The 27,502-nt window shown below is 34.6% G+C and overlaps 1 protein-coding gene across 1 annotated transcript in view; it reads right to left on the reverse strand.

The window, feature by feature from the left end:
- The window catches only part of Zfyve16 (zinc finger FYVE-type containing 16), a 41,229-nt gene extending 16,838 nt beyond the window's left edge, over positions 1–24,391 (reverse strand). Inside the window, exons 1-10 of the mRNA XM_076857076.1 lie at positions 24,268–24,391; positions 15,557–15,665; positions 12,693–14,968; positions 11,639–11,735; positions 8,863–9,024; positions 6,526–6,668; positions 4,536–4,914; positions 2,865–2,978; positions 1,851–2,006; positions 1,039–1,263 (exon numbers count right to left, since the gene is read on the reverse strand). Of these exons, the coding sequence (XP_076713191.1) occupies positions 1,039–1,263; positions 1,851–2,006; positions 2,865–2,978; positions 4,536–4,914; positions 6,526–6,668; positions 8,863–9,024; positions 11,639–11,735; positions 12,693–14,968; positions 15,557–15,626 (3,622 nt within the window). The 5' untranslated portion in view covers positions 15,627–15,665; positions 24,268–24,391. The remainder of the gene's footprint in view (positions 1–1,038; positions 1,264–1,850; positions 2,007–2,864; positions 2,979–4,535; positions 4,915–6,525; positions 6,669–8,862; positions 9,025–11,638; positions 11,736–12,692; positions 14,969–15,556; positions 15,666–24,267) is intronic.
- Between the last annotated feature and the right edge of the window lie 3,111 nt (positions 24,392–27,502).

Here is a 27,502-nt window from a genome sequence, read left to right on the forward strand (position 1 = left end):
TAAAATTCTACACTTCCAACAAATATATTATCTCTTGAAAAAAAATCAGGGATGAAGATAAGAGAATTCAAAAAAGTTTAACACTACAAATGATTCTGAAATCACAGAAATAACTATGTACAACACTTTGACCATCACAATAGCTTTAGAAGTCTTCAGTTGTATCAAAAGCAGATATGTAAATACACAAACATACAGACAGACAGACACACACACACACACACACACACATACACATGTACAAACAATATAAGCTCCTCTTTTGGGTAATAAATGAAATATCAGAAATATAAAAATAAGAATAAAAATCAAAACATACAAAAAGGGCAACCACTATTTTTAAGTACCAATAAGCAAGTGAATACAATAACAGTGATAATCTAAAAATCCTTTGGCTTTATGATATAGACAGATTAAATGAGGTAATAATTCAACTTCTTCATAGGGAAGCAACAAAAACTTTTTTGACAATACATGGTTTTGTTTTGTTTTGTTTTTGGGGAGAGGCCTACAGGGGATTGAACTCAAGGGCACTCACCCAATGAGCCACATCTCCAGCCCTCTCTTGTATTTTATTTAGAGACAGGGTCTTGCTAAGTTGCTTAGGGCCTCGCTGAGTTTCTTAGTGCCTCCCTGTTGCTGAGGCTGGCTTTGAACTTGCGATCCTCCTGCCTCAGCCTCCCAAGTCACTGGGATTACAGGCATGACTCACTGTGCCCAGCAGAAAATACACAGTTTTAAGAAAACTGAGAAGTAATTTTGACAAGATTTTTTATATTTTGCTTTGAAATTTTTTTTAAAAAGTACATGGCTATGATTTTTGGAGCATCTAGAAATTTCATGATATACAATGTTGTCCAGATTAACTTGATAGCTTCTAAAGCTTCTAGAAGAGATTTTTGAAATTTAAAAGTACACCAAATTGAAAGTAGTTCTGTTATAAAATCAAAATTTTATTTTGATAATGTCCCTGAAATTCTTACAGTACATTCTATGTATTTGAAAATATGTAATCTAACTTATTATTCTAAAACTTACCTTTATATTCTGCACCCAATCTCAACATTAAACGCATAGGAAAAACCTTTGCCCAAGGAATCTCTAACTTCTGGATAAGAATTCCAAAGAGAAAAGGATTACTTGGCAATGGGAGATCATCAAGTTTCTGAAAAGTAGGTGTAATAAAAAGAAATCCTCCATGATCCTTGCTATTCAGAAAACTCTCAGTAAAGGTAATGTTGTCCAAGTTTTCTATGTATTTTCCTGGAAATAAAATTATTAATAAAAAGATTTTAAGTTGTTTTATTATTATTTAGGGGACATATTCTGAGTTTGAATATCATAATATAAACAAACAAAAGGCAATATAGAATTTTTGTCTGTTTGTTTCTACTCTTAAAGAAGCATCTAATAAGCACCTTCTGTGCACAAAGCTAAGATACTCCTAGAGCTTGGGGACCATAAAAAAAAAATGTGAAAATGTTTCAACCATACATGCCTTTAAATTTTTTTCCTTATTGCATATATGATGTAGATAAATTAAGAGGGGTTAAATTATCTTGCCCCATCCAACCTTGTAAACACAATATGGAAAGCATATAGATAGATTTTTAAAATCAAGGAGGCAAATATATTTCATTTCTTAAATTTGAAAAAAATCTGTGTATACACAATAATCCCATAAAATGCTAAATTTAAGAAAACTAAAAATGATAATTAAGCTCTTTTAAGAAATTAGCAACCTCTTCAGAAAATAAATCTGTAGTACAGTTAGCATAACCAAAAGCATAAATGCCTTTAACTAATTTATCCATCCCCTATTCTGAATAGTTCAAAATAAAATGCTATACCTTTTAAAGCATCCTTATATATGGTGATGAATAGTCTGAAGATGTCCTTAGGAATTTTATCTTCATTTGGCGTACATAACAGTAGAATAATAATTTCTGCCTGTCCCAAGCCATGCAATCCATTGGTTGAAAAGTACCAGTATTTGTCTGAGGAGTCTTGAGTGATAAAAGCATACAACTATGAATGTTAACTTCTAGTAACCTAACAAACTAAAAATTATTTTTGCATGAAGCACATTCTTTCAAATTCCTTATTTTCCCCAAATTCTCCTTATAAAAACTTTAAACTGAATTGTGTAAGATTCATGTAAGAAAAGAAAAAGGATTATCTTATGAAGTCAAGTAATATCTCTAAAATAAAAGGTACACAAATATGCAAAAATGCCATGGTTAAAAACTACATTAATTTCAAAGAGTATGAAAGCTGATAAATAAACTGAGTGTAAGAATAACTTAACACTGAGGATTATTTTTTTTTTTTAGAGAATTTTAATATTTATTTTTTAGTTTTTGGCGGACACAACATCTTTGTTTGTATGTGGTGCTGAGGATCGAACCCGGGCAGCACGCATGCCAGGCGAGCGCACTACCTCTTGAGCCACATCCCCAGCCCCACTGAGGATTATTTATTTCCTTACTTTTAATTAGGTTACATGACACTTGCTTTAAAACCATCTTTATTTCTACTAAATCATGATTCCTGCTTATCTCATTCACAAAATTTCAATGTATCTAAAAGCTATTGGAGATTATCAATTGTATAATAAGCATCAAAATACACCTCACCTATAAGCGCATGATCTTAACCTAGGACAGACTGAGAAAGGCTAGTAAAAATCTGGAAGTTTATATATCAAGCTTCACTGAATATAAATTTATTTATAGTCAGATTTGGCTGAAAAGCCAACATTCAATGTGGCTTATTTTTTACTGTTGCCAGTGAAAATCTAACTTGAAGATGTAATTAGAAATCCTGCTTACCAATAAGGCAAAAATTGATTAATCAATACTTACAAAATACTATTTTGACATTCACGAGCAGATTAGCATTTAGGACAAATGTCACAGGATGAAACCCTTCGCCTTCAAGAAGTAAAATGATCTGTTCATGAGATGGGTGTTCTTCTACTACAGGCACAAAATAATAGAAGTAACATTAATCAGGATAAATATCCTGCTAAATATGTTATACACACACAAAAAAGGAAAAATGTATAAATCCACCAATGGCCTCATCAAATTTATAAACAAAAGCCAACATGTCCCAGAAAATCAACATCTTGTAAAACTGTTAAATACTAATTTTTAGTTGTCTATGCAATGAAGAAATTAATACTGAAACATATGTCAATCCTATATATTGTATAGCATATGCACAAATGTTGATGAAACAGCATATTTATATGATTCTAGCACCTTCAAAGTTTTAAAACAAACACCTGTGATGGTACTTTCTTGTTTGCCAATCACTTCAATTCTAATTTCCAAAATTTACAAGTCTGTGAAAGTAGTTTAGACCCAGGTTAAATATGCTATTCACTGCCATATGCCTGTAGCAGTGATGGGTAACAAAACTTGACAATCAACAGGAAAACATGCATGATATGCACAAAACAGAGCTTCAGGGATTTTTGTCACTACTGCTAAATTCATGAAATGGTTCCTACAGACAGAACAGAGATCCTAAGCTTCATTCTCCTACATTATCATGCAGAGAACCACCATCTCACATTTCAGGATGCAAAAAAAAAAACAACCCAGCTTTGGTGACAGTGTCTATCCTAGGGAACCACTCCAAATGGGAGTTAGCCATAGAATATCCAGCTTGAAAAGGACCTTAAAGAGCCTCTTTTCTTTTACAAAGAAAACTGAGGCCCAAGGAGATGAAATAACATGCTTCAAATCATTCATGTTACAAGTAACAAATGAGAAACTAAAATTCCCAGTTTTGTTGTCCAATATAATACTCTAGTTTTTTTTTTTTTTTTGAGATACAATGCTTCTTTTTTTTTTTAAATATTTTTTTAGTTCTCAATTGACCTTTATTATTTATTTATATGTGGTGCTGAGAATCAAACCCAGTGCCTCACACATGCTAGGCAAGCATGTGACCACTGAGTCAAAACCCCGTCCCCTACAATGCTTCTTTAAAAAGAAAAAAAGAGCAGGACACCCTGATGCATGCCCTATAATCCCAGCCACTTGGGAGGCTGCAGACATGGATCACAAGTTCAAGGCCAGCCTCAGCAATTTTGTGAGGCCCTAAGCAACTTAGTGAGACAGTGTCTCAAAATAAAAAAATAAAAAGGGCTGGGGATCTGACCTAGTGGTAAAATGCCACTGGGTATAATCCCTAGTACTAAAAATAAATAAATAAATAAATAATTTTAAAAAGAATATAAATTTAAAACCTTAATACAATGGAAACATTGCTAAAAGTCTGAATTTCCCTATTGTATTGGATTTTAACTCATTTTAGAGAACTAGATATGATAAATGAATCATAAAAATTCAAATTCTCTAGAATTTTTTATATAAGGCTTGTTGAAAACTAAAGATAACAGCCTACTACACATTTTAATAAAATTAAGTTTTTAAAAAGGCATTTCATACATTGTAGACAAAATTTATCAGTACATTCTTTTTAAAAAAGTATTTTAAAATTTTAAGTAACTGCTATCCTACCTGATCCCTTTTCTCCAGATGTAACCAGAAGTGGAGGCAAACTGTCCTCATCATTAGGTAAAAGACTAATTTTATTGCAAACATACTTCTCAATACCACACAATAATCTATAATCTGAAATACTAGTGACAGGTAAATTGCTATTAACCATGACACTAGGAAGAGCAGATGGTTCCTCAATTTCTGCAAAAACATCATCAGCTAGTGCAAAAGAACCAGAAGTAGGTATCCCCTCAGTTCCTGTGTTTATAGGCTGTTTTTCCACAGATGGAACATGAAAAATAGGAGTCCGAATTATTTCTTTTCTTGTAATATCTCCTATCTCACTGTTTGTTTTTTCCACTGTAGAAGAATGGGTATGATCCACTGGGTTTACATTCTGTAAAATATGGGATAAAAATTCAATCAGTTCTTATTCTCTGTTCAACTGTGAAATTCTGATCTTTACAGTCAAACATATAGTTTTAGTAAGAATGAGTACATTCAAATTCTTCTGAAGTAAATTTCTCAAGAAATAGTACCATTTTACTTCTTTAAGTTCAGGAGCATATAATGTTAAGGAACATAAGGACTTAGACTCACAACATGTTTAGGTAGATATAAGTAACTTATTGACCGGAAAAATGAGAAAAGAGGTTGAGGATCCTGCACCATATCACATGTAATCAACTTGGTTCAAATCAAAGCTCTCTCATTCTTATGACAATCAACAAAGGCTGGGAAGGTAGGGGAGAAGGAAAATCAAGAATCAATATTAAATAAGAATGATTCATGAACTCAAGTGATATGTTCTAGCCATGGAGGACTTCCATTTTGTTGAAAGACTGATAGAGAATAGGTCCTAGATAAGGAACATATTTTTGGTTATCATGCCCATTTGTAAAACCTAGCAAAAGAACTCTTACTAACAAGAGGCATATATTGTCTATCTACTATTTAAACAAAGCACATGTGTGTAAATACAAGCATAAATATCACCATTAGACTTTCCTGAATGTGTGTAAACCATTAAATCAATATTAGTCTAAACAAAATTGCTAAATCTTAAGTTACATTTATCTATACCAATGGTTCTCAAAATGTGGTCCAGAGATTCTGTAGGTCCCCAAGATCTTTCAGGAAGTCGATGAGGACCTAAGATTTTCTTCATATGAAAACAACACAGCACAATACACTGAATGCAGGTATGAGAATCTGTCTTCTATTAAGTCAGATATTAAAGAAATTTGCAATAATGTAAAACAATGCCACTCTTCTTTCTAAACTGCTTTGGTTTTGAAAGTAAGGTTTTTCATAAAAATAGTATTTCTACTAATGTAATGGGTTTATTATTTTGTAATTAATAAATATCCTTAAATTTTTTCAATTTAATTTAAAATACAGTAATTACCAATAGATATAAACCACATATCTTAGGGATTCTCAATAACTTTTAAAAGACTACAAAGGGGTCCTAAATCTAAAATGTTTGAGAACCATTGCCTTAGGCTAACATGAAAAGGGTAAAATCTGAAGCACATTCACTGTTACCTATACAGGCATACCTCAGAGATACTATAGGTTCAGTTCCAGACCATTGCAATAAAAAATGAGTCACATGAATTTTTTGTTTCCCAGTGCATATAAATGTTATGTTTACACTATCCTGTAATTTATTAAGTGTGTAATAGTATTATATCTTAAAAAAACACAATGTACGTATCTTAATTAAAAAATATTTTATTACTCAAAAATGCTAATGATCATCTGAACTGTTGGAAAAATGGCATTGACAGACTTGTTCCATATGGGGTTGTGGTAACCTTCAAATTGTAAATAACGTAACATCTGTGAAGTGTAATGAAGAAACTGCAATAAAATGAGGTATGCCTGTACATTGCTTATTTTAGGAAACTCAAAGCATTCAAAAGATAAGTACTCTAAAAATCACATGAGGAACTATCCAAAAAATAAAATTTTATTTAACGAATAAGTTATTTAGACGCCTTACCACAGGCACATCAGGTAAGAGAGGACTAAAGTCTTCAGAGTATCTTTTACTTCCAGATGATAATTTTGTTGTATCTGCAACTTCACCATTAGGCAATATGCCATCTGCAAACCATACTCTTTTCTGTTCTTTGGAACATAGTCCTAGAATCAGTTGGGAAAACAAATCATTTTAGTCTGGCAATGTTGCAGGGATGTAATACCAAATGGTCAGGAAATATTTTCAAAAGCTTTTTGCTGTCCATTGGCCAGCTCTGCATTCTCAGGGCTACAAAGGCCTCAATAAATGTTTTTTTTGTGTGTGTGTGATTCATCTATCCTAAGCAGAGTCCTTTTCTACCTAATTCATACAAAAGAAGCATATTAGACTAGATGTGACCCTAGGAATCACATACACTGAAAAGAAGTATACGGAGAGATTACACATTAAAAACACTAGGGGAAGATTTAAAGCATATATTATGGAGTTTGAGTTTGTGAGCATGGAATGGGAACTGAATAAAACTTACCGATTAAGGCACAGGAATGAAAAGTGTAGATCAGAGCATGGCAGATAAGCAAAGGAAAACATATAAAGAACAGAAAGAAATAAATTGGCTAAAAAAGGAAACAGGATCACTTAGGCGTACCACAAAGTCATTTTTTACTTTCATTCATGAGAGAAGCATAACATTTTTTTGTTCTTACGATACCGATACAAAACTATATTAATTTTTATTATCAGTTCCTCTCAAATTTGGAGGGAAATGACTAGAAATCAGCATAAATATTTGTTCTCTTTTATTATAAAGTAGCCACAGAGGAAGGTTATGAAAATTGATGCCAAAAGATTTTTTAAAAAATATTTTTGTAGTTGTAGATGAATAGAATGCCTTTTTTTTGTTTATTTTTATGTGGTGCTAAGGATTGCACCCAGTGCCTCACACATGGTAGGCAAGCACTCTGCCACTGAGCTAAAGCCCGGCCAATGCCAAAAGATTTTAAACAATATCAAAATACAAAAGTCTACTTTTGTCTACAAAATACAATGTTTACTTTCCAAAACTGAAAACAATTGAATCACATATTTTTGCACTATCAATGGACATACTGAACAATGTATTTTTCTTGCATTTGCAATAGTTTTATAATTTAACAATTCTGATTGTCAATATAAAAATAGTTAAATGTTTTAGACAAATACATTCGTCTTTAGAGCTATAATACATAATCATATATTTTGAATCTCCTTATTTTGTTTATAATTATAAATATAAAATAGCTACTGAGTGATAAACTAAAATCCAAGATAATTGTGAGAGGAATCCAAATTTACATTTAGCTAACATTTACAGTTATTTTCTAGCATAGTACAGTCTTCATTCCCCAGACTAATGTTTAAAAATATACATGGGCTAAATGACAAGATGCTAAATGACAACAGGTTATAAGAAACAAAACAAACAAAACCTCAAACGTTTAAAAATATTGGTAAAAAATTTTATTATTGTGGTAATTTATAAAATTTAAAACATTTTTAAAGAAAAGAAAATATGTCAGGGGACTGGGGCTATAGCTCAGTGACAGAGTAATTACCTAGCGTGTGTGAGGCACAGGGTTCAATCCTTAGCACTACATAAAAAATAAATAATAATTATTAAAAAAATAGAAAAGAAAAAAAAAGATATGTGAGTTATTGACCAACTGTCTCTAAAACCCAACCCCACCATTCCACAGAGTACTTGTAGATGCTAGGCTGAAAATACGGAAAGTACAATTCCCAATTTCCTTTGCTAGTTAATTGGCTATGTTCAAGTTCTGCCAAAGGTAGGCAGCAGTGGGAAACCAGAGGTGGGAAGAGAAGAAATCCTTTCTATTCTACTTCCTGCCAGGATCCTTGCAGTAGCAGCAGAACTATCACTACCACTGGATATTGCTGCATGTCCCATAACTTTCAGAATTTCTAACATTAACCCTGGAACTCCCCTTCAGTCATCTGAGCACTGACCCTAGGAGGTCCCTTAATGGTTCCAGCATTTGCCACATGGTTTCTCCCCAGAAGTAACAGCCTCAGTGATGTGATGCTCCAACCCCTGACTCCAAGTTCTAAAAGCCAAGCTCCTCCTGATGCCCTTGCTCCAGGTTTTAATATTACTCCTCTGGCCCCTTTTGCCCCCTCCAACCCCACTAGTGGTAGCTGCTTGCAATTACTAGTTTCTCAGATGCTTGACCATGCCCTTTTAGTTCCAACATACATGTATAACCAATTCCTATATTAAATTCCTCCTCCTGATATTTAGCTGGTTTCTATTTTAATAATTTTTCTTTAGTCTAAGAAATAGCATTTTATTCCTGTTACCTTCAATACTTGGTTGTTTAAGTGCTGAGATTGGCAAAGTTGTAGGTGAAGGTATGCTAGATGTTTGGGTCTCCTGAAGAGGCTGGATGGTAGCACATTCATCAGAATGATTAGATTTAAGATTAGAAGCAGTTGGACTCATCATCCTTTCAAATGCCTGAGCTACAAAGAGGAAAGAATAGTATTAAAATCTCAGATGTCTTTAAAGTTCAAAGTAAATTATAATAATAAATATTCAATTTTTTTAAGTTGAAAGGAGAAAGAAATAAATGGCTTATCAAGTAAAAGAAGTGGCACTTGGCAGAAATACTATCTGAGTAACTAGCAAAAGCTCCTTACTTTAGTTGGCAACACTCCACTTTGATAAGGTACCAGTGAATTATTTGATATTTTATTTTATTTGGTATATTTTAATATCTACTACGAAAAAACTCCTTTTTAAATACGAGTACCTCTCTACTTTTGCCCTTGTACTCCGTGGGTCTATTTCCAATATAGTTAAGAGTCACTCTCTTAACACATAAATCACTAACTCATCACTGCTTGGTTTAAAATTTTTTAATGGCTTCCAAATTGCAGTGAAAATTTAAGTTCCTAAAATGGCTCACAAAATCCTAAATGATCTGCATCCCTACCTATTCTACCTTCCCAGTTAGCTATCTTTCCTAGTTAGACTTCATCTCTCACCACAATCTCACTTGTTCAACAAGTTAAGCAAATATTCCCTCTGTCTAGAATGCTCTCCCCAAAGGTACTCACACAGTTTTAGTCTTTCACTTCCTTCAAGTCTCTATTTACATGTCATATTATCATAAAGCCTCACTCTGACCACCTTATAAAAATACTACCTCTTGGCACCCATCTGTTACTATTTATCCCTATTCCACTTTAAATTTCATTTTAAGGTATTATCACCATCTGATATCCTTTTCATTTACTATCCATATGTACCCACATTCAATATTGTTGAATGATTTTTTTTTCAATCAAAAAACACAAAGCAGCACTGGTTCAACATTTCTCCAAACCTATCTGCTATAAATGCTGCCACTGTTAAAATAATCTTCCACAAGTGCCACCAAATTCAGCACTCTTAGAAAATGGCTCTGTAAACCAAGTGAAATTCACATATTGTATACTCTGGGTTTCAAAGTAATTTCCAATTTGCCCCAATCTACCTGATAGCTTTCACACTCACATGTCCTCAAAACTCATAGAATCTCAACACAACTTTTTTATTATCCACAACCTCGATTCAATCTTTTTCCTTCATTGAATGTGTCTCACAACCCTTCTTTCCCTTTTTATTGGATAACATTATTTACTTCTATCATTTTCAACCCTATGGTAAATTAACTTTTTAATTCATGCTTTCTTGTAGTATGTAAATTAATGATAGTAGCCCTCTACATTAAACTATATGCTTATACACTATAAGATACCAAAATACACAAAACTAAATAAACTAATTTCATAATACATTTTTTGATAAATCAGAGTTTGATTTCAGTATCTTAATGAATATCTTACTGTTCTCCCCTCTTGAAACTTACAGTCAGAATATGTTTTAATTCCTACCTAAAAATCGAACTCGGCAACTCAAATAATACATCAAAAGATCACAGCTGTTTTACTATGTTTTTTTAAGGAGGGGGAGATAATTATGTGGCATCTTGCTCTAAAATTTCTGAATTCTGGCAGATGGCTTTGGTTAACAACACGAGCAGTAGTCTATTCTAGACTACTGAAATAGTACAAGAAAAAACAACTGTAAGCCCTAAGCCTAACCTCTTCATAAACAATGGTGGTAACATGAAAATATAAAATGATTCATACGCTACTATCTTCCAGAGCACAGGTAAACAGCAGGTAGTAGAGCAGCTTACCTCAGGCTAACAGACTCACATCAGAGCTTTTTGGAGAATTGCTGAAAAAATTTATCTTCATTCAAAAGAGAAAAACAAATTATTATCAGGTATTTATTCTCCTGGCTAATAGGAAGCAGTGCCTGAGCTAGTGCACAGGTCTGGTCAAAAAAGGCCCAAGTAATATTTGCTGAGAATTAAACTGTTAACATATCTTTGAAAATGCAAAAAGTACTCAAAAGAACAAACATGTATTGGGGGGAAAACACAACATAACACACACGTACACAAAACCTGTGAGAACTCAAAGAAGACCATCAAGACTATTGCTGAAAATGGAAGCTAACTAGAGAGCCAGAGAAACAATGGAAAGTGCACACACATAACATTCTAAAATGGAAGGGAAAAAAAAATATATGAGACAAAATGTGTAAACAGCCTGGCACTCCTATGAGTTGATGAAATCATAATATTACTACCTTATCTTTTCTTATTTTAGGTTATTTTCTAAAGGGGGGGGACTTTTATCTTGCCTTATGCCATTAATAAATAATATTGAATACTATTTATTGGTAGATATCTTATAAATGTTTAGATTAAGATGATGAAGATGATGATGATGACAAAAACAAATAGGCAGATGAAATGCAGCATTTAGGGACTTGGTACCTGTTAAAAGTTAATGAACTGCCACTCCAGAAACTGAATGCTTCCTTTCCAGACTGGTAGTATTAATTGTGAGAGTGGAACAAAAAGAAGAGAAACCAAGCCTTGGGATGTCCCACCTAAGCCAGATAATTCAACACTAGGTCCTTGCCTTAAGAAAATAAAGAAGTTTATCTTTGTCACAATCCAATTGTTTTTAAGATATATTCAATTACTGGAGGAAAACATGTCAGGTTAATACTCACCTTTATTAATAGTCTCATAGCAGATTACACACACTCTTGCTTCCTTTTCTAGATACTGCAATTTACATTTCCTATTACAGCAGACACCACAAAATACCTAGGAAGAATAAAACACCATATTTGTTTTTGTTTCAAGAATATATTATATCTACTAGGGTCAGGGACAAGGAAGGCCCAAAATCTAATTAACCAATATCCATTTTTCCTATTTGATAATTCATTTTTCTAATCATCAAAATTCTAAATAGAATTTGTTACCTTAAATGAAACTTCTGATTTATAACCATATTTCTGGTGAGGAAAATGCCTTTAAATCAACTGTTAATTGGAAAGGGAACAAAAACTTCTTCAATGAATAAGTTTATCATTTGAAAAGCTTTTTGTAGTTCTTTGTTTAAAATTTTTACAAGTAGAACATTGTTTTGCTAAAAATGAATAGGGTGATCTGAGACCAACACAATATAGGAAAATGTCAAATAAAAAAATGCTGTTATTACTTCTAAGACAAGTTTGTAGACAATCTCTTTATCCTCTGTTGTAAAACAGAACACAAATGATGTCAGTTTCAGTATTCTGAACCTTGGGTAAGCCAATTTGCCTCTCAGTGTTTCCCTGGGCATCAGTCACAACACTAGCTACAAAGTGGTCTTGAAATTTAGTATTTAAGGACACAGGTGGATCTGACTGAATTTGGAACATATGATGTGTCAATATGAGAAAGGTAAGGACAGTATTCTTAAGTTTCACTAAACTTAGTAATAAGTGTTCCTCATTTCCTAGAATGTAATGAATGCCCATGACAATGTACCATTTGTTCAACTATCAAGCAATCTATAAAATGGCAGGTGTTTTACATATTTCCATAATTGGGGGGTGAAAAACACTGATTTTAAACTAACTAAAGCATGGAGTCACCAGTTAATTAATCTTTTCTGTCATTACATTTCATTTAAAATGTCCCCAAACAATAAAAGACTTGGACTGGGGATATAGCTCAATGGCAGAGTATTTGACTATCATTAATGAGGCCAAAGCTAAGATTTTTATAACTTACTTTCCCACATGCTCTGCAATGATGTCGCCGTTTTGTAAAAGTAAATTTCACTTGGCAATTCATACAGTTTGGAGCTTCTGAATCAGGAATCCAAGTGGGTTGTTTCTGGCCCAAAACCAAGCCTTCTTTGCAAGTGTTTTCAGGTAGAGAATCTTCATTTGCAGCTATAAAACTAGATCTACCTTCAAAATTACTTTCTATATCAATATAATTAGAGTTGAAATTAACCTGAGGATCAGTTGTAGAATCTATAGTACAAGTATTTGGAGCAATCGTATTTGCTATGCTAGGTTCACTTTCTGGTATATTTGGAACATCTGGCTTGTTCAGTTCCTTTGAACTCTTTATTCTTGATGGAAGGTTAAGCAATTGCTTAGGTCTAGCTCCCCCAACATGAATAGATTGACTGTTGGTATCAGAGACTGGTAATTCATTCATCACCTCAGTCTTACTGATAGGTAACCCTTGTTCAATTGGAATTGTGCCTTTTTCCCCTATAGAAAAGCCACCATTTTCTCTTGTATTTTGTTTATCAACTGCTTCACATATCAAGTTAATGCCATCACTTTTCCCAGTAGCTCCTGCTTCGGCACTGAAATATATGTCACTGGCATTTCCATCATCTAAGCCTTTCATATCTATCTGATTCATTTGAAATTTTAAATCACTTACATTTTCTTCAAAAGATTTTATGTTAGTGGTCTGAAGATACTGTTCTGTCAGAAAGGCATCAAGTTCAGCATCACTAATTAGTGCACCACTTTTCATGCCTTCATCAATATTAAAGTAATCTAAATCTTGCCCATCCATATCATTGCTTGAAAAAGCGAAACCTTCGCAACGATCAGGAGACTCTAGGGCATGAGCACCAGAAGGCTCCATTTGAGATTCAGCAGCTATGGAAGAATTGGTGTTTTGGGGGTAATCCAAAGATTCAACTCTGCTTACCATCTGCTCAGATTCTACCTTTCCATCCTCCCTCTTTTCATTTACTGGCTGAAGAAGTATGGTTTTACATTTTTCCTTTTTCAAAAGATCAGTCACCCTGAATGGTTCCCCATCTAGAACAACACTCTTTTGCGTTTCTTCATGCATAGTTGCTGCATCTTGTATATGGTCTTTAGGTTCATTCTGAGGTAAAGAATCACCATGTGCTTTACTGTCAATTAATGATCCACACAAAGACCCAGACAATGAAAGACAGGATAATGAAGAATGTACACCTTCTCTTGAAACATGTAAAGTTGAAGAGGAATCTTGGATTATATCATTATTATCTGTAAGATCTAAGTTTTTTGAGTCTATTTTTCTACATTGTTTTATAAACATAGCAGTTTTATCTTCCTGAAAGGAAAAGTCAGGTAATTTGAAATTTTCATCTCTTAAATTTGAGTCATTTAAGCATATCTCTTCATTTTTTAGAAATCTTTTGCAAGACAAACCACTGGTACTACCTCCTTCTTTTAAACATTCTGTGGCAGTTATGGCTGCCATATCTATCTCCTCTTTTACTAAATAGTCATCATCTTTTAATAATTCACATGGCAGACTCTTGTGTTGCAGGTTATCTTTGGCATCTAACATTTTGGAACTTTGGTGAGTGAAAGCAGGTGACATGTTAAAATCAACAATTGGTTCTAACTGACTAGAGATCTTTTTATCCTTTAAATTTTCTGTTTCGCTGTATTTACAAGAATCTGAAAGAACTGTATCTACTTTTATACCCAATTCTTTGGTTCCACCAGTTTCTCTATTTTGTAATTCAGGGCTGATATTATTCTGTTCTTCTCTGACAGTATCACTAGCATGGTCTGTTGAGGAAACACACATAGTATCTGAAACTGAAGATGAATCCAATTCAGTCAAAAAATGTGCACTAGACTTATTATCATCTGGCAATAATTTTTTAATATCTTCTTCACTATTAGTTGCATGAACTAAGTTACCCATATCACTTATTAAGTCACAGACAGGTTTACTACATCGTCTCATGTGTAAAGGCTGGGTTTCATCTGAAGTACTACCGTCCACAGAAGAAAGGAGATCAAGTCCTGTTAAATTTTTTTCATTTTGCATATAAGTTAGTCCCTCAAGAGTTTTTCCATTCAAGGAAAGCTCATTTACTTCATGGCATGTTTCTGACGAGGCACAACTACTAATGCAATGTTGGTCCTTTGGCAGCAGTGAAGTTAGCTGGGAAGAAACCAACTCTGAAGAAACTGAACAATAGTTAGAATCATATGCATTTTTTGCATCTTGAAGATAATCTTCTTCATCTAATCAAAAATAGAAACACAATGTTATTCAGGAGGCCCTAATCAAATAAATATTATAAAGATTGTTTTTAAAGACTCCTAAATGGAATAAACTTTTTATTTAGCTTTCAAGTACTTTCTGGTTTTTTTCTTTTGAATATAAATGTCATAAGGTGACAGAAATTCCACTTAATAATTCAGCTGCATTATAAAAACCAGACTAAGAAAAAGCTGAAAAACAATTTAACTTCTTTATTCTGCCCTCCAATTTCCTGGTCTTAATTCTGAGGAAAATATCATCTTTCAGTCATGAAATCTCTATTTATATAGCACTTTAAAGCTGCTCTTAGCTTGCTTATATGCTGATTTTTTCTTATAGCTAAACTTGTATCTGCAAAGAAACTTCTAGTTTTCTTCCATTCTGACTATTGGCTCCATTCTGTATTAGAATAAACTAATATGTTATAATGAAACAAGTAAACTTTTTATGGAAAAACACAATGAGACTAAATTGAAATCAAATTTTGCTTCGAGGACTTTATATCTGAAATGACTGAATTACAGAAATTTAAAAATTCCAATAGTGGCAAAAATGGAAAAACAACAAACCTGGGTTCTGTTCAAAATCATCAAGGAGTTTGTCCAAGTCACTGACAGCTGCTTTAAAATAACTGTCCATCCTACCTGTAGACTTATTCAGAATTTAATTCTTGTATATCTAGAAAATAAACAAGTACATTTCATTTAATTTTCTAATATATAAATATTATTCCATCTATTCTATCACATGAAACATGAAATACAAACAAAAATATAATTTCACAATAATCCTTTGAAGAATTTACCCTTTAGGTAGAAAAAATGGTCTCCATATAAAAATGACATGAGCCAGGCCCAATGGCACATGCCTGCAATCCCAGCTACTCATGAGACTGAGGCAGAAGGATCACAAGTTCCAGGCCAGCCTGAGAAAATTAGTAAGACCCTGTTTCAAAATAAAATTTTAAAAAGGAGTAATAGGTTAGTAATAGTAATGGGTTAGTGCCCTAACAACCCTCCAATGAGTGGGATTGTACCTCAGTCGATGAGGCCCTGAGTTTAAAACCCAGGACCACCAAAAGAAAAAAAAAATAACATGGATATGAAAACCAACAATATATAACATAAGTACAATATACAACATAACATACAATGTACAACATAACATTGTACACATAGCTATTATGCATTTTAAAACACTTATCTAAATAATTCACAGTCAAAGAATTCACAATGAAAACTAACACTTAGAAATACTGCATATCAAATAACATACTACATACAGAGATAAAAAATAGTCCATAGAAAACTAAAAAGTCAGTTTGTGAAAAGATGAATGAAGTGCATGAACCTCTGATCTAAGTCATAAATTCCACCAAATAAGCCTGAGATACTTTGCAGGAATCTATAAATAACTAATGAGATAATACAAAAGAATAAAGAAGCCAAGTCAAAGGGGTTCTCACTGGCTTAAATTGAACATCAAACTGAACAACTTAACATTAAATTAATGAAGACCACAAAGGACTGAAAACAAATCAGACAAAAAAAAAAATAACAATACTAACATAAAAAACACAGCACTCATTGGAGGGCTGTTAGGGTAACTCGTTACTATTATTCTACTAACCTATTACCCTGAAAGTTAACAAAGGAAAAGAAGAATTTTTTCTGACCTTTATTTACAAAATATACTTTAGGATAATAAAATACTTTCTGAGGAAAAGTTGTTTAGACAAGAATTCCAGTTCAGAGCAGAAGAATATTAAAAAAAATTTTAAATCATCTATTCATGGTCCCTAAGCAATGGCTATCATGAATGTTAAAACCATTAGAGAAAAAGGTTGATGGAGAACTTGAAACTGCTGAGATCATTATGGTTAAATTCAAAGATCAATTTCACCACCAATAAATATGGAAGAACACATCACATAGAATATATTCCTGTCTAAAAATCTGACACTGAATCTAATCAAACTTTTAGAACTAATTGCATGTTCGCAGGAAATTCAAGCTGAGAAAGAAAAATTAAATGACATAAAAAGGAAGCAATGAGCTTGCTGGGCATGGTGACATACACCTGTAATCCCAGCAAATTGAGAGGCTAAGGCAGGAAGCTGGGGCAGGAGAACTACAAGCTCAAGACTAGTCTCAGCAACTTAGCTAGGTCATATGTAATTTAGCGAGACCCTTTCTCAAAATAAAAAATAAAAAGGCTGGGGATGTAGCTCAGTGGTAAAATGCCTGAGTTAAATTCCCAGTACCAAAAAAGAAAAAGAAAGAAAGAAAATCAGCTAAATTAATCCAGAAGGTGAAATACTTTATTTTTCATATTTTAAAATATATTTGGGATTTTGTATGTATGTGGTACTGGTGACTGAACCAAGAGGCCTCTACCACTAAGCCATATCCCTATGCCCTTTGATTTATTTTTGAGACAGAATCTAAGTTACTGAGGATTTCCTCAAACTTGCAATCCTTCTGCCTCTCCCTCCTGAGTTGCTGATCATAGGTTTGCACCACTGCACCTGGCTAAGGCAGAACACTTTACAGCAAAGTTTTTCAAATTGTCCATGGTGAATGTTGTTGTTGTTTACATTTCCAAGCTGCTGCAAACTGTTACTCTTGTAACACAAGAAAATTCAACAAATTTTGAATAATAAATACAAATAAAAGGATATAGTCAATTAAACATATAGGAGGTTGCCTGGAGCAGAGAACAGGAGTGGGAAATGAGAGACAAGAGACAAGAATTGAGAGAGCTTTACAAGAACCAGTTATAATTGAGTCCTGTGAACTAAGGACATTCATGGTCTAGAAAGAGACTTGAAATGTGGGTTAAAAAGATTAGACAGTTTAAGAGAATGAAATGAACTGAAAGAACTTTTTGAAGAAATTACCTGAAACACTTTATAAGAGCTAAGGAAGAGATAAATGAAAAACAAGTTAAAAGACATAGATGAACTGGTAAAGATTGAGCTTAGCATACATGAGGCCCTGAGTACAATTCCAGAATTAAAAAAAAAAAATCGAGAGCATGGAAAAACTAACTTTATTAGAAGACTGTAGGAGAAATTTTTCCAGAATTGATGAAAACTCAACAGAACAGATACAGGTAATACATTGAACCAAACAACATAAGTAAAGAGAAATCTACACTTGGACACTACAGTAAACTAGTGAACCTCCAAGGTATAGCAGCCAGGGAGAAAAGATCAATTTCAAAGGAACAATAATATGAGGACAGCAAATTTAAAGCAACAGGGACACTTCAAAAGTATTTTCAATAACAATGATATCATACCTTAATTCAATAAAGCCTATTATTTATTTTGTTTCCATTTTTAAAACTGTGGTTATTCTGTACATACAGAAGAGTTAACAAAACACAGAGACCAAGCCAATTAAAGGGATTGGAGGAAGAGAGAATGCAGGAAGCCGAGTAATAATTCAAGGAATATTCTCAGAGAAGAGAAAATACAATGCAACTATGAAACAAACAGGAAGCCATAAATAAGGAACATATGGAGAACAAAAAGTGATCAAGGAAATTGACAGCAGAAATCTTAAAATGTAAGAAAGGCTTGCTGGGTGTGCTGGCACAATCTGTAATTCCAATAACTCAGGAGACTGAGGATTGCATGTTTGAGGTCATCCTCTGCAATTTGTGAGGTCCTATCTCAAAATAACATTAAAAAGGGGTGGGGATATACCTCAGTGGTAGAAAACTTGCATAGCACGTAGAAAATTCTAAGTTCAATTCTCAGTACTGGGTGGAGGAAGGAAAGAGAAACTTTTGGGTTTGTAGTGAAAGCAGTGCTTAAAGAGACGTTAATAGCAATAAATGCATATATTTTTAAAAGAATTAAAACCTGAAATCAATAATCTAAGCATCCACTCTGGAAACTAGGAAAAAATAAATAAAAGGAGTCAGGTGCAGCGGTACAATCCTATAATCCCAGTGACACTGGAGGTTGGGGCAGGGAATCACAAATTTGAAGCTTCGGCAACATAGCGAGGGCCTAAGCAGCTCAGTGAGACCTTGTCTCAAAATTAAAAAATAAAAATAACTGGAGATGTAACTAAGTGGTAAAGTATCCCTGGGTTCAATCCCCAGTATTTAAACAAAACAAAACAAAAAACAACAGAAATTTCAGCCAAAAAACCAGCAGAAGAAAAGATAAAAATAAATACAAAAATCAATGGAATTAAAAACAGTATACAGGAAAGCAGTAAGTTAACAGAGAAAACCAATAAAACCAAAACCTTGTTCTCCAAAATGATCAATAAAATTGATAGACTAAAATCAAGAAAAAAGAGAAACAAATTATTAACATCAGAAATAAGAGTGTATTAATCATTACTGAAGCCATAGACATTAAAAGGAAAATAAAGAATTCTATGAACAACTCTATGCTCATAAACTTGATAATTTAAATAAAATGAATCAATTTCTCAAAAGTACACTTAAAGATAACTCCCAAACCCATGTCTATTTTTAAAAATTAATAATTAATGACCTTCCATAAAATAAATCATCAGGTCCAGATGGATCCATTGGTGAATTTTACTAAACATTTAAGGAAAAAAAATATACTAATTCTCAGTAATTTCTTCCAGAAAAAAGAATCAAAAGGAACACTTCCAAATTCACTCTATAAGACAGCATTACCCTAAAATCAAAACCAAATAATGATGTCACAAGAAAGGAAAGTTATAGACCAATTTTGCTCATTAACATAGATGCACAAATACTCAACAAAATATTAGAAAATTGTATCTAACAATGTATACAAAGAATTACATAACATGACCAAATAGGATTATTCAGTTATACAAGGCTGTTCCAACATTTGAAAATTAATCATTGTAATCTACTATATCAGCAAATTATCATATAATCATATCAACTGATGCAAAAAGAAAAAAAACTTAAAAAAAAAAAAAAAACCAACACCTGTTCATGATAAAAACTCTCAACCAGGCCGGGTACAATGGCACATGCCTGTAATACCCAAGTGGCTCAGGAGGCTGAGACAGGAGGATGCAGAGTTCAAAGACAGCTTTAGCAAAAGCGAGGCTAAGTAACTTAATGAGACCCTGTCTCCAAATAAAATACAAAAAAGGGCTGGGGATATGGCTCAGTAGGCAAGTGCCTCTGAGTTCAATCCCCAGTACTCAAACAACAACAACAACCACAATAAAAACCCTCTCAACCAACTATGGAGTAGAGGAGAACTTCTTCATGTGGATGATCAATATTTACAAGATACCTATAGTTAACTGAATATTTAATTATAAAAACCTGCTTTCCCTCAAAGACTGGGAAAAAGACTTCTCTCACCTCTCTAATTCAACATAATATTAAAAGCCCTAGCTATTGTAATAAGAAATAAAAGCATACTATTTGGAAAGAAGTAAAACTGAACGTGTATCTCTGTATAGTAATGTACAACTAAGAATTATGTTATTTGAAGTGCCTAAAAAGATAATAATATAATCCAACAAGTTGTAAAAGATATGGCAATGCAAATAGTGTACATTGAGAACTTTTAACATGAAATCTTATTAAACTATATTTCCCAAATATATATTCAATCAATCAAAATGTACTTTTTGAGTCAGTATTCTACCACATATAATAAAAGACACAAAATAAATGTAAGATATGCTTCTTGTTTTAAAGAAGTTTATTTAAATAAAGTGTACACATGATAAACTTGTTGGGGCAACAGTTTTACTCACTGAACCATTTATATACTCTAAGATTATATAATAATTTATGATTATTCAAAAAATTGGTAACAATGTGAAAAATTAATCAGAAAACGGACCAAAAGTAAGGAAACTCATTAAAAATGGTAAGGCAAGAAACATGAGGACCTGAACTGAGACAGTGCAGTGAGGATGAAAAAGAAAACAGAAAAGTGTACAGAATGAGAACTTTTGAAGAGTGAAAACAGGGCAGAAGGTTAGGAATGCTGTCAGGTTTCCATTATGGGTGACTGCACAGATGGTGGAACCACTGAAGATGACAGGCAATACGAGAGGAACAGGATTAAGGGGAACCATGAGTTCACTTTTGGATTGTTGTCAGAAGTACCTTGAGAACATCCTGGGGGAGATATCCAAAAGGCTTTGAATATAAGGATCTGGAATGCAGGAGAGAAGTCTTAGATAAAAATTTGGAAATTGGCAACACACAGTTGTTAATGGATAAGATCACCAAGGAAGAGAATACAGAAAGGACAGGAGCTTGACATCAGATAACTAAAGATTGTTCATGTTCCCAAAACCACTCTGGATAGTTTTGCCTAGAGTTATATACACTTCTACAGGAAAAATATCCAATATGTCATTGTTAAACAAAAGAAAATCAAGTTTCAAAGCTTTATGTATAATATAAACCCATTTTTACAAATAAGCTGTTTTAAAATGGTATTAACAAAAGCACATGGAAAAAAATAGAGGATAAACATCAAACTGTTATTAATACTAAAAATATGGGGATGGGATTATGTGAACCCTTTAAAGCCACATTATACATCTCTATTTTCCTTTTTAAAATAAACATGTACTTTTATAAGCAGAGAAAAAAGATAATTTTGTTCTTTTCCTTAAAAATTATAGTACGTGTCTTTACAATATAAGAGACAATAAAAATCTGTTAGAAAAACACTTGGACATTGGATTATAAGTGGCAATAACAAGCTGTAAGATCATGAAAAAATGTTCAATAAACCATCAAAGTTTTTTTCATAATAGAAGTATTCAGTGTTGGTAAGGATATGATTTTTTTTTAAAAGCATATCAGCCACTTCTGACAGAAAGAAAACTGATAGAATCTCTCAGGAAAACAATGTGACAATAAGTATTAATAGCCTCAAAAGTTTTTCTAATGTTTGATCTAGTAATTATTTAGAAATTTAAAAAAGTAATCCTAAACTATTGAAAACATTCAAAGATTATGATCTGTTATTAGTTGAAATAATCTAAATACCAACGTAGGACACAATAGAAAATTATACAGGCACTAGAATCAATCAGACATAACTTTCCTATGTTCACATATGAACACATGACTAATGTAACTCCACATTATATATAACCACAAAAATGGGATGTTATACTCCATGCATGTGTGTCAAAGTGCATTCTATTGTTATATATAATAAAAAATTTAAAAAAGAAAATTATAGAGGCATCAAAAGTAATGTTTATATGGATCAAAAAAAAAAAAGAATTCTATGACCAAGCAATTTCTAGAGAAACACCAGCTCTTGTATCACAAACAATTTTCAATACTGCAAATACTGAGATTATAATAATTATTTGTATATAATTGAATTGTTATATTCAATTATATCAATTATAACAGTATAAAAGTGAAAACAACCTACTAGTCTGTTAATACAAGAATGGTTAAGTTAGACTTTCTCAAACTATAGACTGAGGACTCCTGAAAGATACCAAAAATCTTTTTAAGGGTCTTTAAGGTTCTTCCTTTCCCAACTACATATCTATCTAGGATAGATTTTCTTCATATGCTTTTACCTAAACAAAATAGCACACCAGACAGAACAGATAAGCAAACACAAGAATTCAGTGCAGGGCTGGGGCTGTAGCTCAGTGGTAGAGCACTTGCTTCTAGACTGGTTCAATCCCAATTCTAGCACCACAAGGAAACAAAAATTTTTTTCATATATTTATAAAGCCAGTGATTCACCTCAATGTAAAATAATTTTCCAGCCCCCCACCTGTAATCTCAGCAACTCAGGAGGTTGAGGCATGAAGATTACAAGTTCAAAGCCACTCTTAACAATTTAGTAAAATCTGACCTCAAAACAAACAAACAAACAAACAGGGTTGGGGATATAACTCAGTGAGAGAGCCCCCCAAATTCAATTCATGGAAAAACAATTGATTAATTAATTAATAATAAAACAATTCTATCCTTCTCACTAAATTTTGTTTTGGAAAATAAAGTTTTCAACAAAATTATTTAATGAGTTTAAGGTTATTTTTAAATGAATAAAAAATAAATTTTCTGCATTTTAACTTCCAAAATGGTAAATAAACTGCATTAGGAAATAAAAATTCTTTTGGTCCGCAATAATTTTTAAATGTGATTATCCCCAATCAATGTAAAATAAACTGTAGTACTATTATCTAACATTATGATTAGAGATAACAATTACATTAGAATTTAGTTTTATCTGTAATGTAGTTATTTCAAAAGATTTTCTGCTCATGTATTACTTGCATAATCAGAAAGTCAAAGTCATATTTATGGGGCTTTTTAAGAACACGAGGAAAGCAAGCAATCCAACTGTATACAGATCTCATCATCTTAAATTAAGAAAATGCACAGGAGGGAAAAAGAAAAAAGTCAAGACATTAACAGTGAAGGATTACCTTTATATGGTGGGACTATGATTACTTTTCCTTACTCCTAATAATTTTCAAAATTTTTATCACTATGCAGTTTAATATTCAGACGAGAAAAAAAAATAGTGAAAAATTATATGTACTTATACTGAATCAAACCATTAATCTTCTGCCAACTCAAGAGGCCAAATGAATAATTTGATCAACAAATTATTTTTAAATAAAAAATGAACTTAATATCAAAATTATGGGCTGATTTTTATACACTCAAACTAACAGGAACATTCTTAATTTGGAATATAATAATTTGCAATTACGGTAGTACAAAAAAGTTAACGGTTACAAATAAGGACATCTTTTCAAAGGTACCAAAGGTAAGGTAGTGGGGCAGAACAGCATCGCATCCTTGCGGACTACGAGGAGGAGAAAACGCACCGGTGAGGGAATGGACACTGAGATTCGAGGCGGCTATGACAGATTCGTCTGTCGAGCCCCAGTCTTTTCAGCGTAGAGACCACCACTCCTCGGGAGCCACAGTCGCCTCCTTTAGTCACACCCCCTCCCCAAGCGCGACCAGCGGTGCTTGCCCTACGTCTGCCGGGGCCCAGGGGTCCAAATCCTAGTAGCGCTCAGCACCCGGGCGGCCCGAGTGGGTGGGACCCGGCACCCCACAGCCCTGATGGCCCTCCTAGCCCGGTGTGGTCAGGGCTGGGATTCCCCGGCCAGCTCAAAGGGTTCGGCAAGGAACAGGTCGACAGCCCGGACTCGGTTCCTAGAGGAAGGGGAGGGCCGACCCGATGTCCAAGTCGGCGGGTCCAGCGGCCATCCCACCCTCTCCGCGAGGGCAGCCGGGGTGAGGAGAGGCCAAGACGGCCCGTTCTGGGCACTCTTACCTCCCCACCCCCTTCGGAGCTCTCTGGGGACTCGACGCGACGCTGCGCTGAGTAGAGAAGAAAGACACTGGCCGAGAGTCCCGGGAGTGCGCGACTCCGGCTCAGAGATTGCCCGTCTTCAGACGAGGGCTATGCAGAAGGCGCATGCGCAGTGGAGGCTTCCCGCTGCTCACACGCCCCCTCCCTCCGCGTCTGCTGCCTCCGCCGGCCCCAGGCGCCTGCGCGCTGCCACCGGGTCGGAGCTGGGGGCGTCTGGCTTCTTACCGGAAGTGCCGAACTACGCCTGGGGCGCCTGCTACGCTGGGACCTTCGGCCCTTTGTCTGGCGGGACTTGGTTTCCCACAAGACGTCCAGGATCCCAGATCCCGAGGCAGCTTCCCTTGCCCTTCGCTGACCTACACGCCCCTTTCCCCGCCCGCGGCCGCCTCCTCCTGCAGATCCGCTGGGGCGCCCCGGTTGGTACTGGACAAACCCGCCCGGCAGCTGACCAGGCCTGCCTCCACGCCGCTGGCCTCTCTGAACACCTAACTTTAACAGAACTGCTCCCCAAACACCCTGAAGTTCCCAGCTCTCCAGTGATCTGGCCCCTCCCTTCGTTGCTTTAGTTCTGCTTTTCTAACAGTGACGCCTAGAACACTGCCTCCCGGTCTAAAAACCAAGGCTAACTTCTCTTATGCTGACAGAAAACGTCGTTTACTCTATCTGTGCCTCTTCTCATTTAAGTGAAAAGAGGCATCCGTATGGGTTCCGGGTTATTATAGACGGGGTGGGATTGGAAATCAGTTGCCAAAAGGATTCAACAGCTCACAATTCTTAGTAGTCTTGCAAAAGTATTGGAGTGACGTCCCGACTGTAGACTCTCCGCCAACTGGGGAGACTCAGGCAGGAAGATCTCAAGTTGGAGAGACCAGCCTTAGCAACTTAACCAGGGCCTAAACAACTTAGTGAGACCCTCTCTCTAAATAAAAAGGGCTGAGTATGTTGCTAAGTGGGTAAGCACCCGTGGGTTCAATCCCCAGTACCAAAACTAAGAGTATTCCACTCATGTGTCATTTGTGGTAAAAGATTTTAGAACCTAAATTTGCAATTTACAACAATAGTTAGTGACCTTTGAAAGATACTTAATGTTCCCAGGCAGGTTGTGCTGCCTGTTCAGTAGACTGAGGCAGGAGAATCACTTGAACACAGCGGAGAATTCAAAGCCAAGTTGGGCAATATAGTGAGATACTGTTTTGAAAACAAAAAGAAACCAAACCCTTATTCTCTAATCTTCGTTTTCCTAAACTCTGAAATGGAATTTGTGGTTTTAGTTCAAGAGCAAAACTTCTGATTGCCTAAATCAAAAGCTTGATTTGATTTAGGCATAGCATCTGTTATATGACAGACAATGCGTTAGATGCTTTGCTTACACTATCTTAATCCTAAGAATAATTCTACAAAGTACAGTATGATTTTCTTTACTATGCTTTTCACAGATAAAATGGCACAGGCCTTATGGAACCATAACCCAGTAGCAGATATTTATGTAGATGAATTCAGATTAGGGACGAAACTGTTCATAATATAGTACAGTGTGAGTACAAAGAGAATAGAGCTAGAAAAAACACTAACATCTTAAATAAATAAATGGAGAAATATATACATGAATGGTCAAGTCACAAAATACAAAATTCAAATGCCTACCACATACCATATTAATGTGAAAGTTCATTAATAATAACAAAAACAAAGGAATATTATTCCCCATAAATCTAACAATTTGCTTTAAACTCTATTTGTAAGAGTACAGTGGACACTCATATCCTGGTGGGCTATAAATTGTAACAAAGTAGGACTTGGGAAAGTTACCAAATCATATCAAGAACCTTCCAAATGTTCACATGACCTAATTCAATAATTTTCCTATTGGAAATTATAGGATATTTCAGAACACAAAGGTTTATATGGAAAGATATTTATTATGGCAATAGTTATATTTTTAAAACTTGAAATCTCAGCAAGAAGGCTAAGACAGGAGAATTGCAAGTTCAAAGCCAGCTTCAGCAACTTAGCAAGGCCCTAAGCAATTTAGCAAGACCCTGTCTCAAAATAAAAATAATAAAAGGTCTGGGGATGTGGCTCAGCGATTAAACAGCTCTGGGTTCAATCCCCAGGACTGGGGGTGGGGTGGGGGGAAAGCTTTAAAAGATTCTTGTACACATGATTAAAACTATTAAGACTACATTTATGAAGAATTTCTAGGGCTGAGGATATAACTCAGCAGCAGAGTGCTTGTCAAGTATGTACAAAGCCCTGAGTTCAACATTCAGTATAGCAAAAAGAAAAAGAATTTCTAATGACTTGAGGAAATTACTTCATGAAAAAACACTAAATATCCCAAAATATTTAATATTGATTTTGTAGTATGTGGTCAGTTATACTCATGCAAATCATGTAAAAGAGTGAAGAAAGTATACCAAAATGTTGATAGTCATTATGAGTTTCTAATTGGATTATAGATGTTATCACCTTGAACATTCTGAATTTTCTACAATGTATACATATTGACTTTTTATTCTGAAAAAAATTAATGTGACAGGTATGATAAATTGACCAATGAATCTAAGAATCAGCACCCCTATTATTAAGAGAATGTCTTTAGAGTCAGACTATCTAAATTTGAATTCTAATTTCGTCACTTATTAGTAGTTTGACCTAAATTCACTAAGCTCAGATACTTCTATAGTCTGATGCTGATCAAACTAATGCATTATATGAGATAATCCACATAAAGTGCTTAAGTGGGGCACTTGATATAAATGAATAATTGTCGGAAGCCATTCTCACACGTGACTGGGTGACTCCCGGTTAGGGTCTGAGGCGCTCTGACTGTGTCGGAGCTTTCCCGGCCCTCTCCTGTTGAGAGAACCTGTCCGTGTGGGGGTGTAACTGACCACTGATCCCGGAGGCCCAATCACTGACCCTGACCTTGGAGTGCGGCCCCCCTGCCGCAGTCTGGCTGGGCACAATTCAGGAGCCACTTGTCAAAAGAAACTAACTTTATTTTTAGAACCACACAAGATAAACAAAACAGCTCCTCAGGAATAAAACCCTCAGAGCCCAACTGCCACCACCGGCTTCCCACAAGCCACACACCCCAACAACCTCTTCTTCCCACAATCCTCCTGCTCTTGAGGCCGATTGGCTGGGTTGCATGGGCGGAGCCAAAAAAGTCCCCCAATGAGTAGCTCCGTGG

This window comes from Callospermophilus lateralis, chromosome 5 (genome assembly GCF_048772815.1).
Source record: "Callospermophilus lateralis isolate mCalLat2 chromosome 5, mCalLat2.hap1, whole genome shotgun sequence".
In the NCBI taxonomy this organism is placed as follows: domain Eukaryota; kingdom Metazoa; phylum Chordata; class Mammalia; order Rodentia; family Sciuridae; genus Callospermophilus; species Callospermophilus lateralis.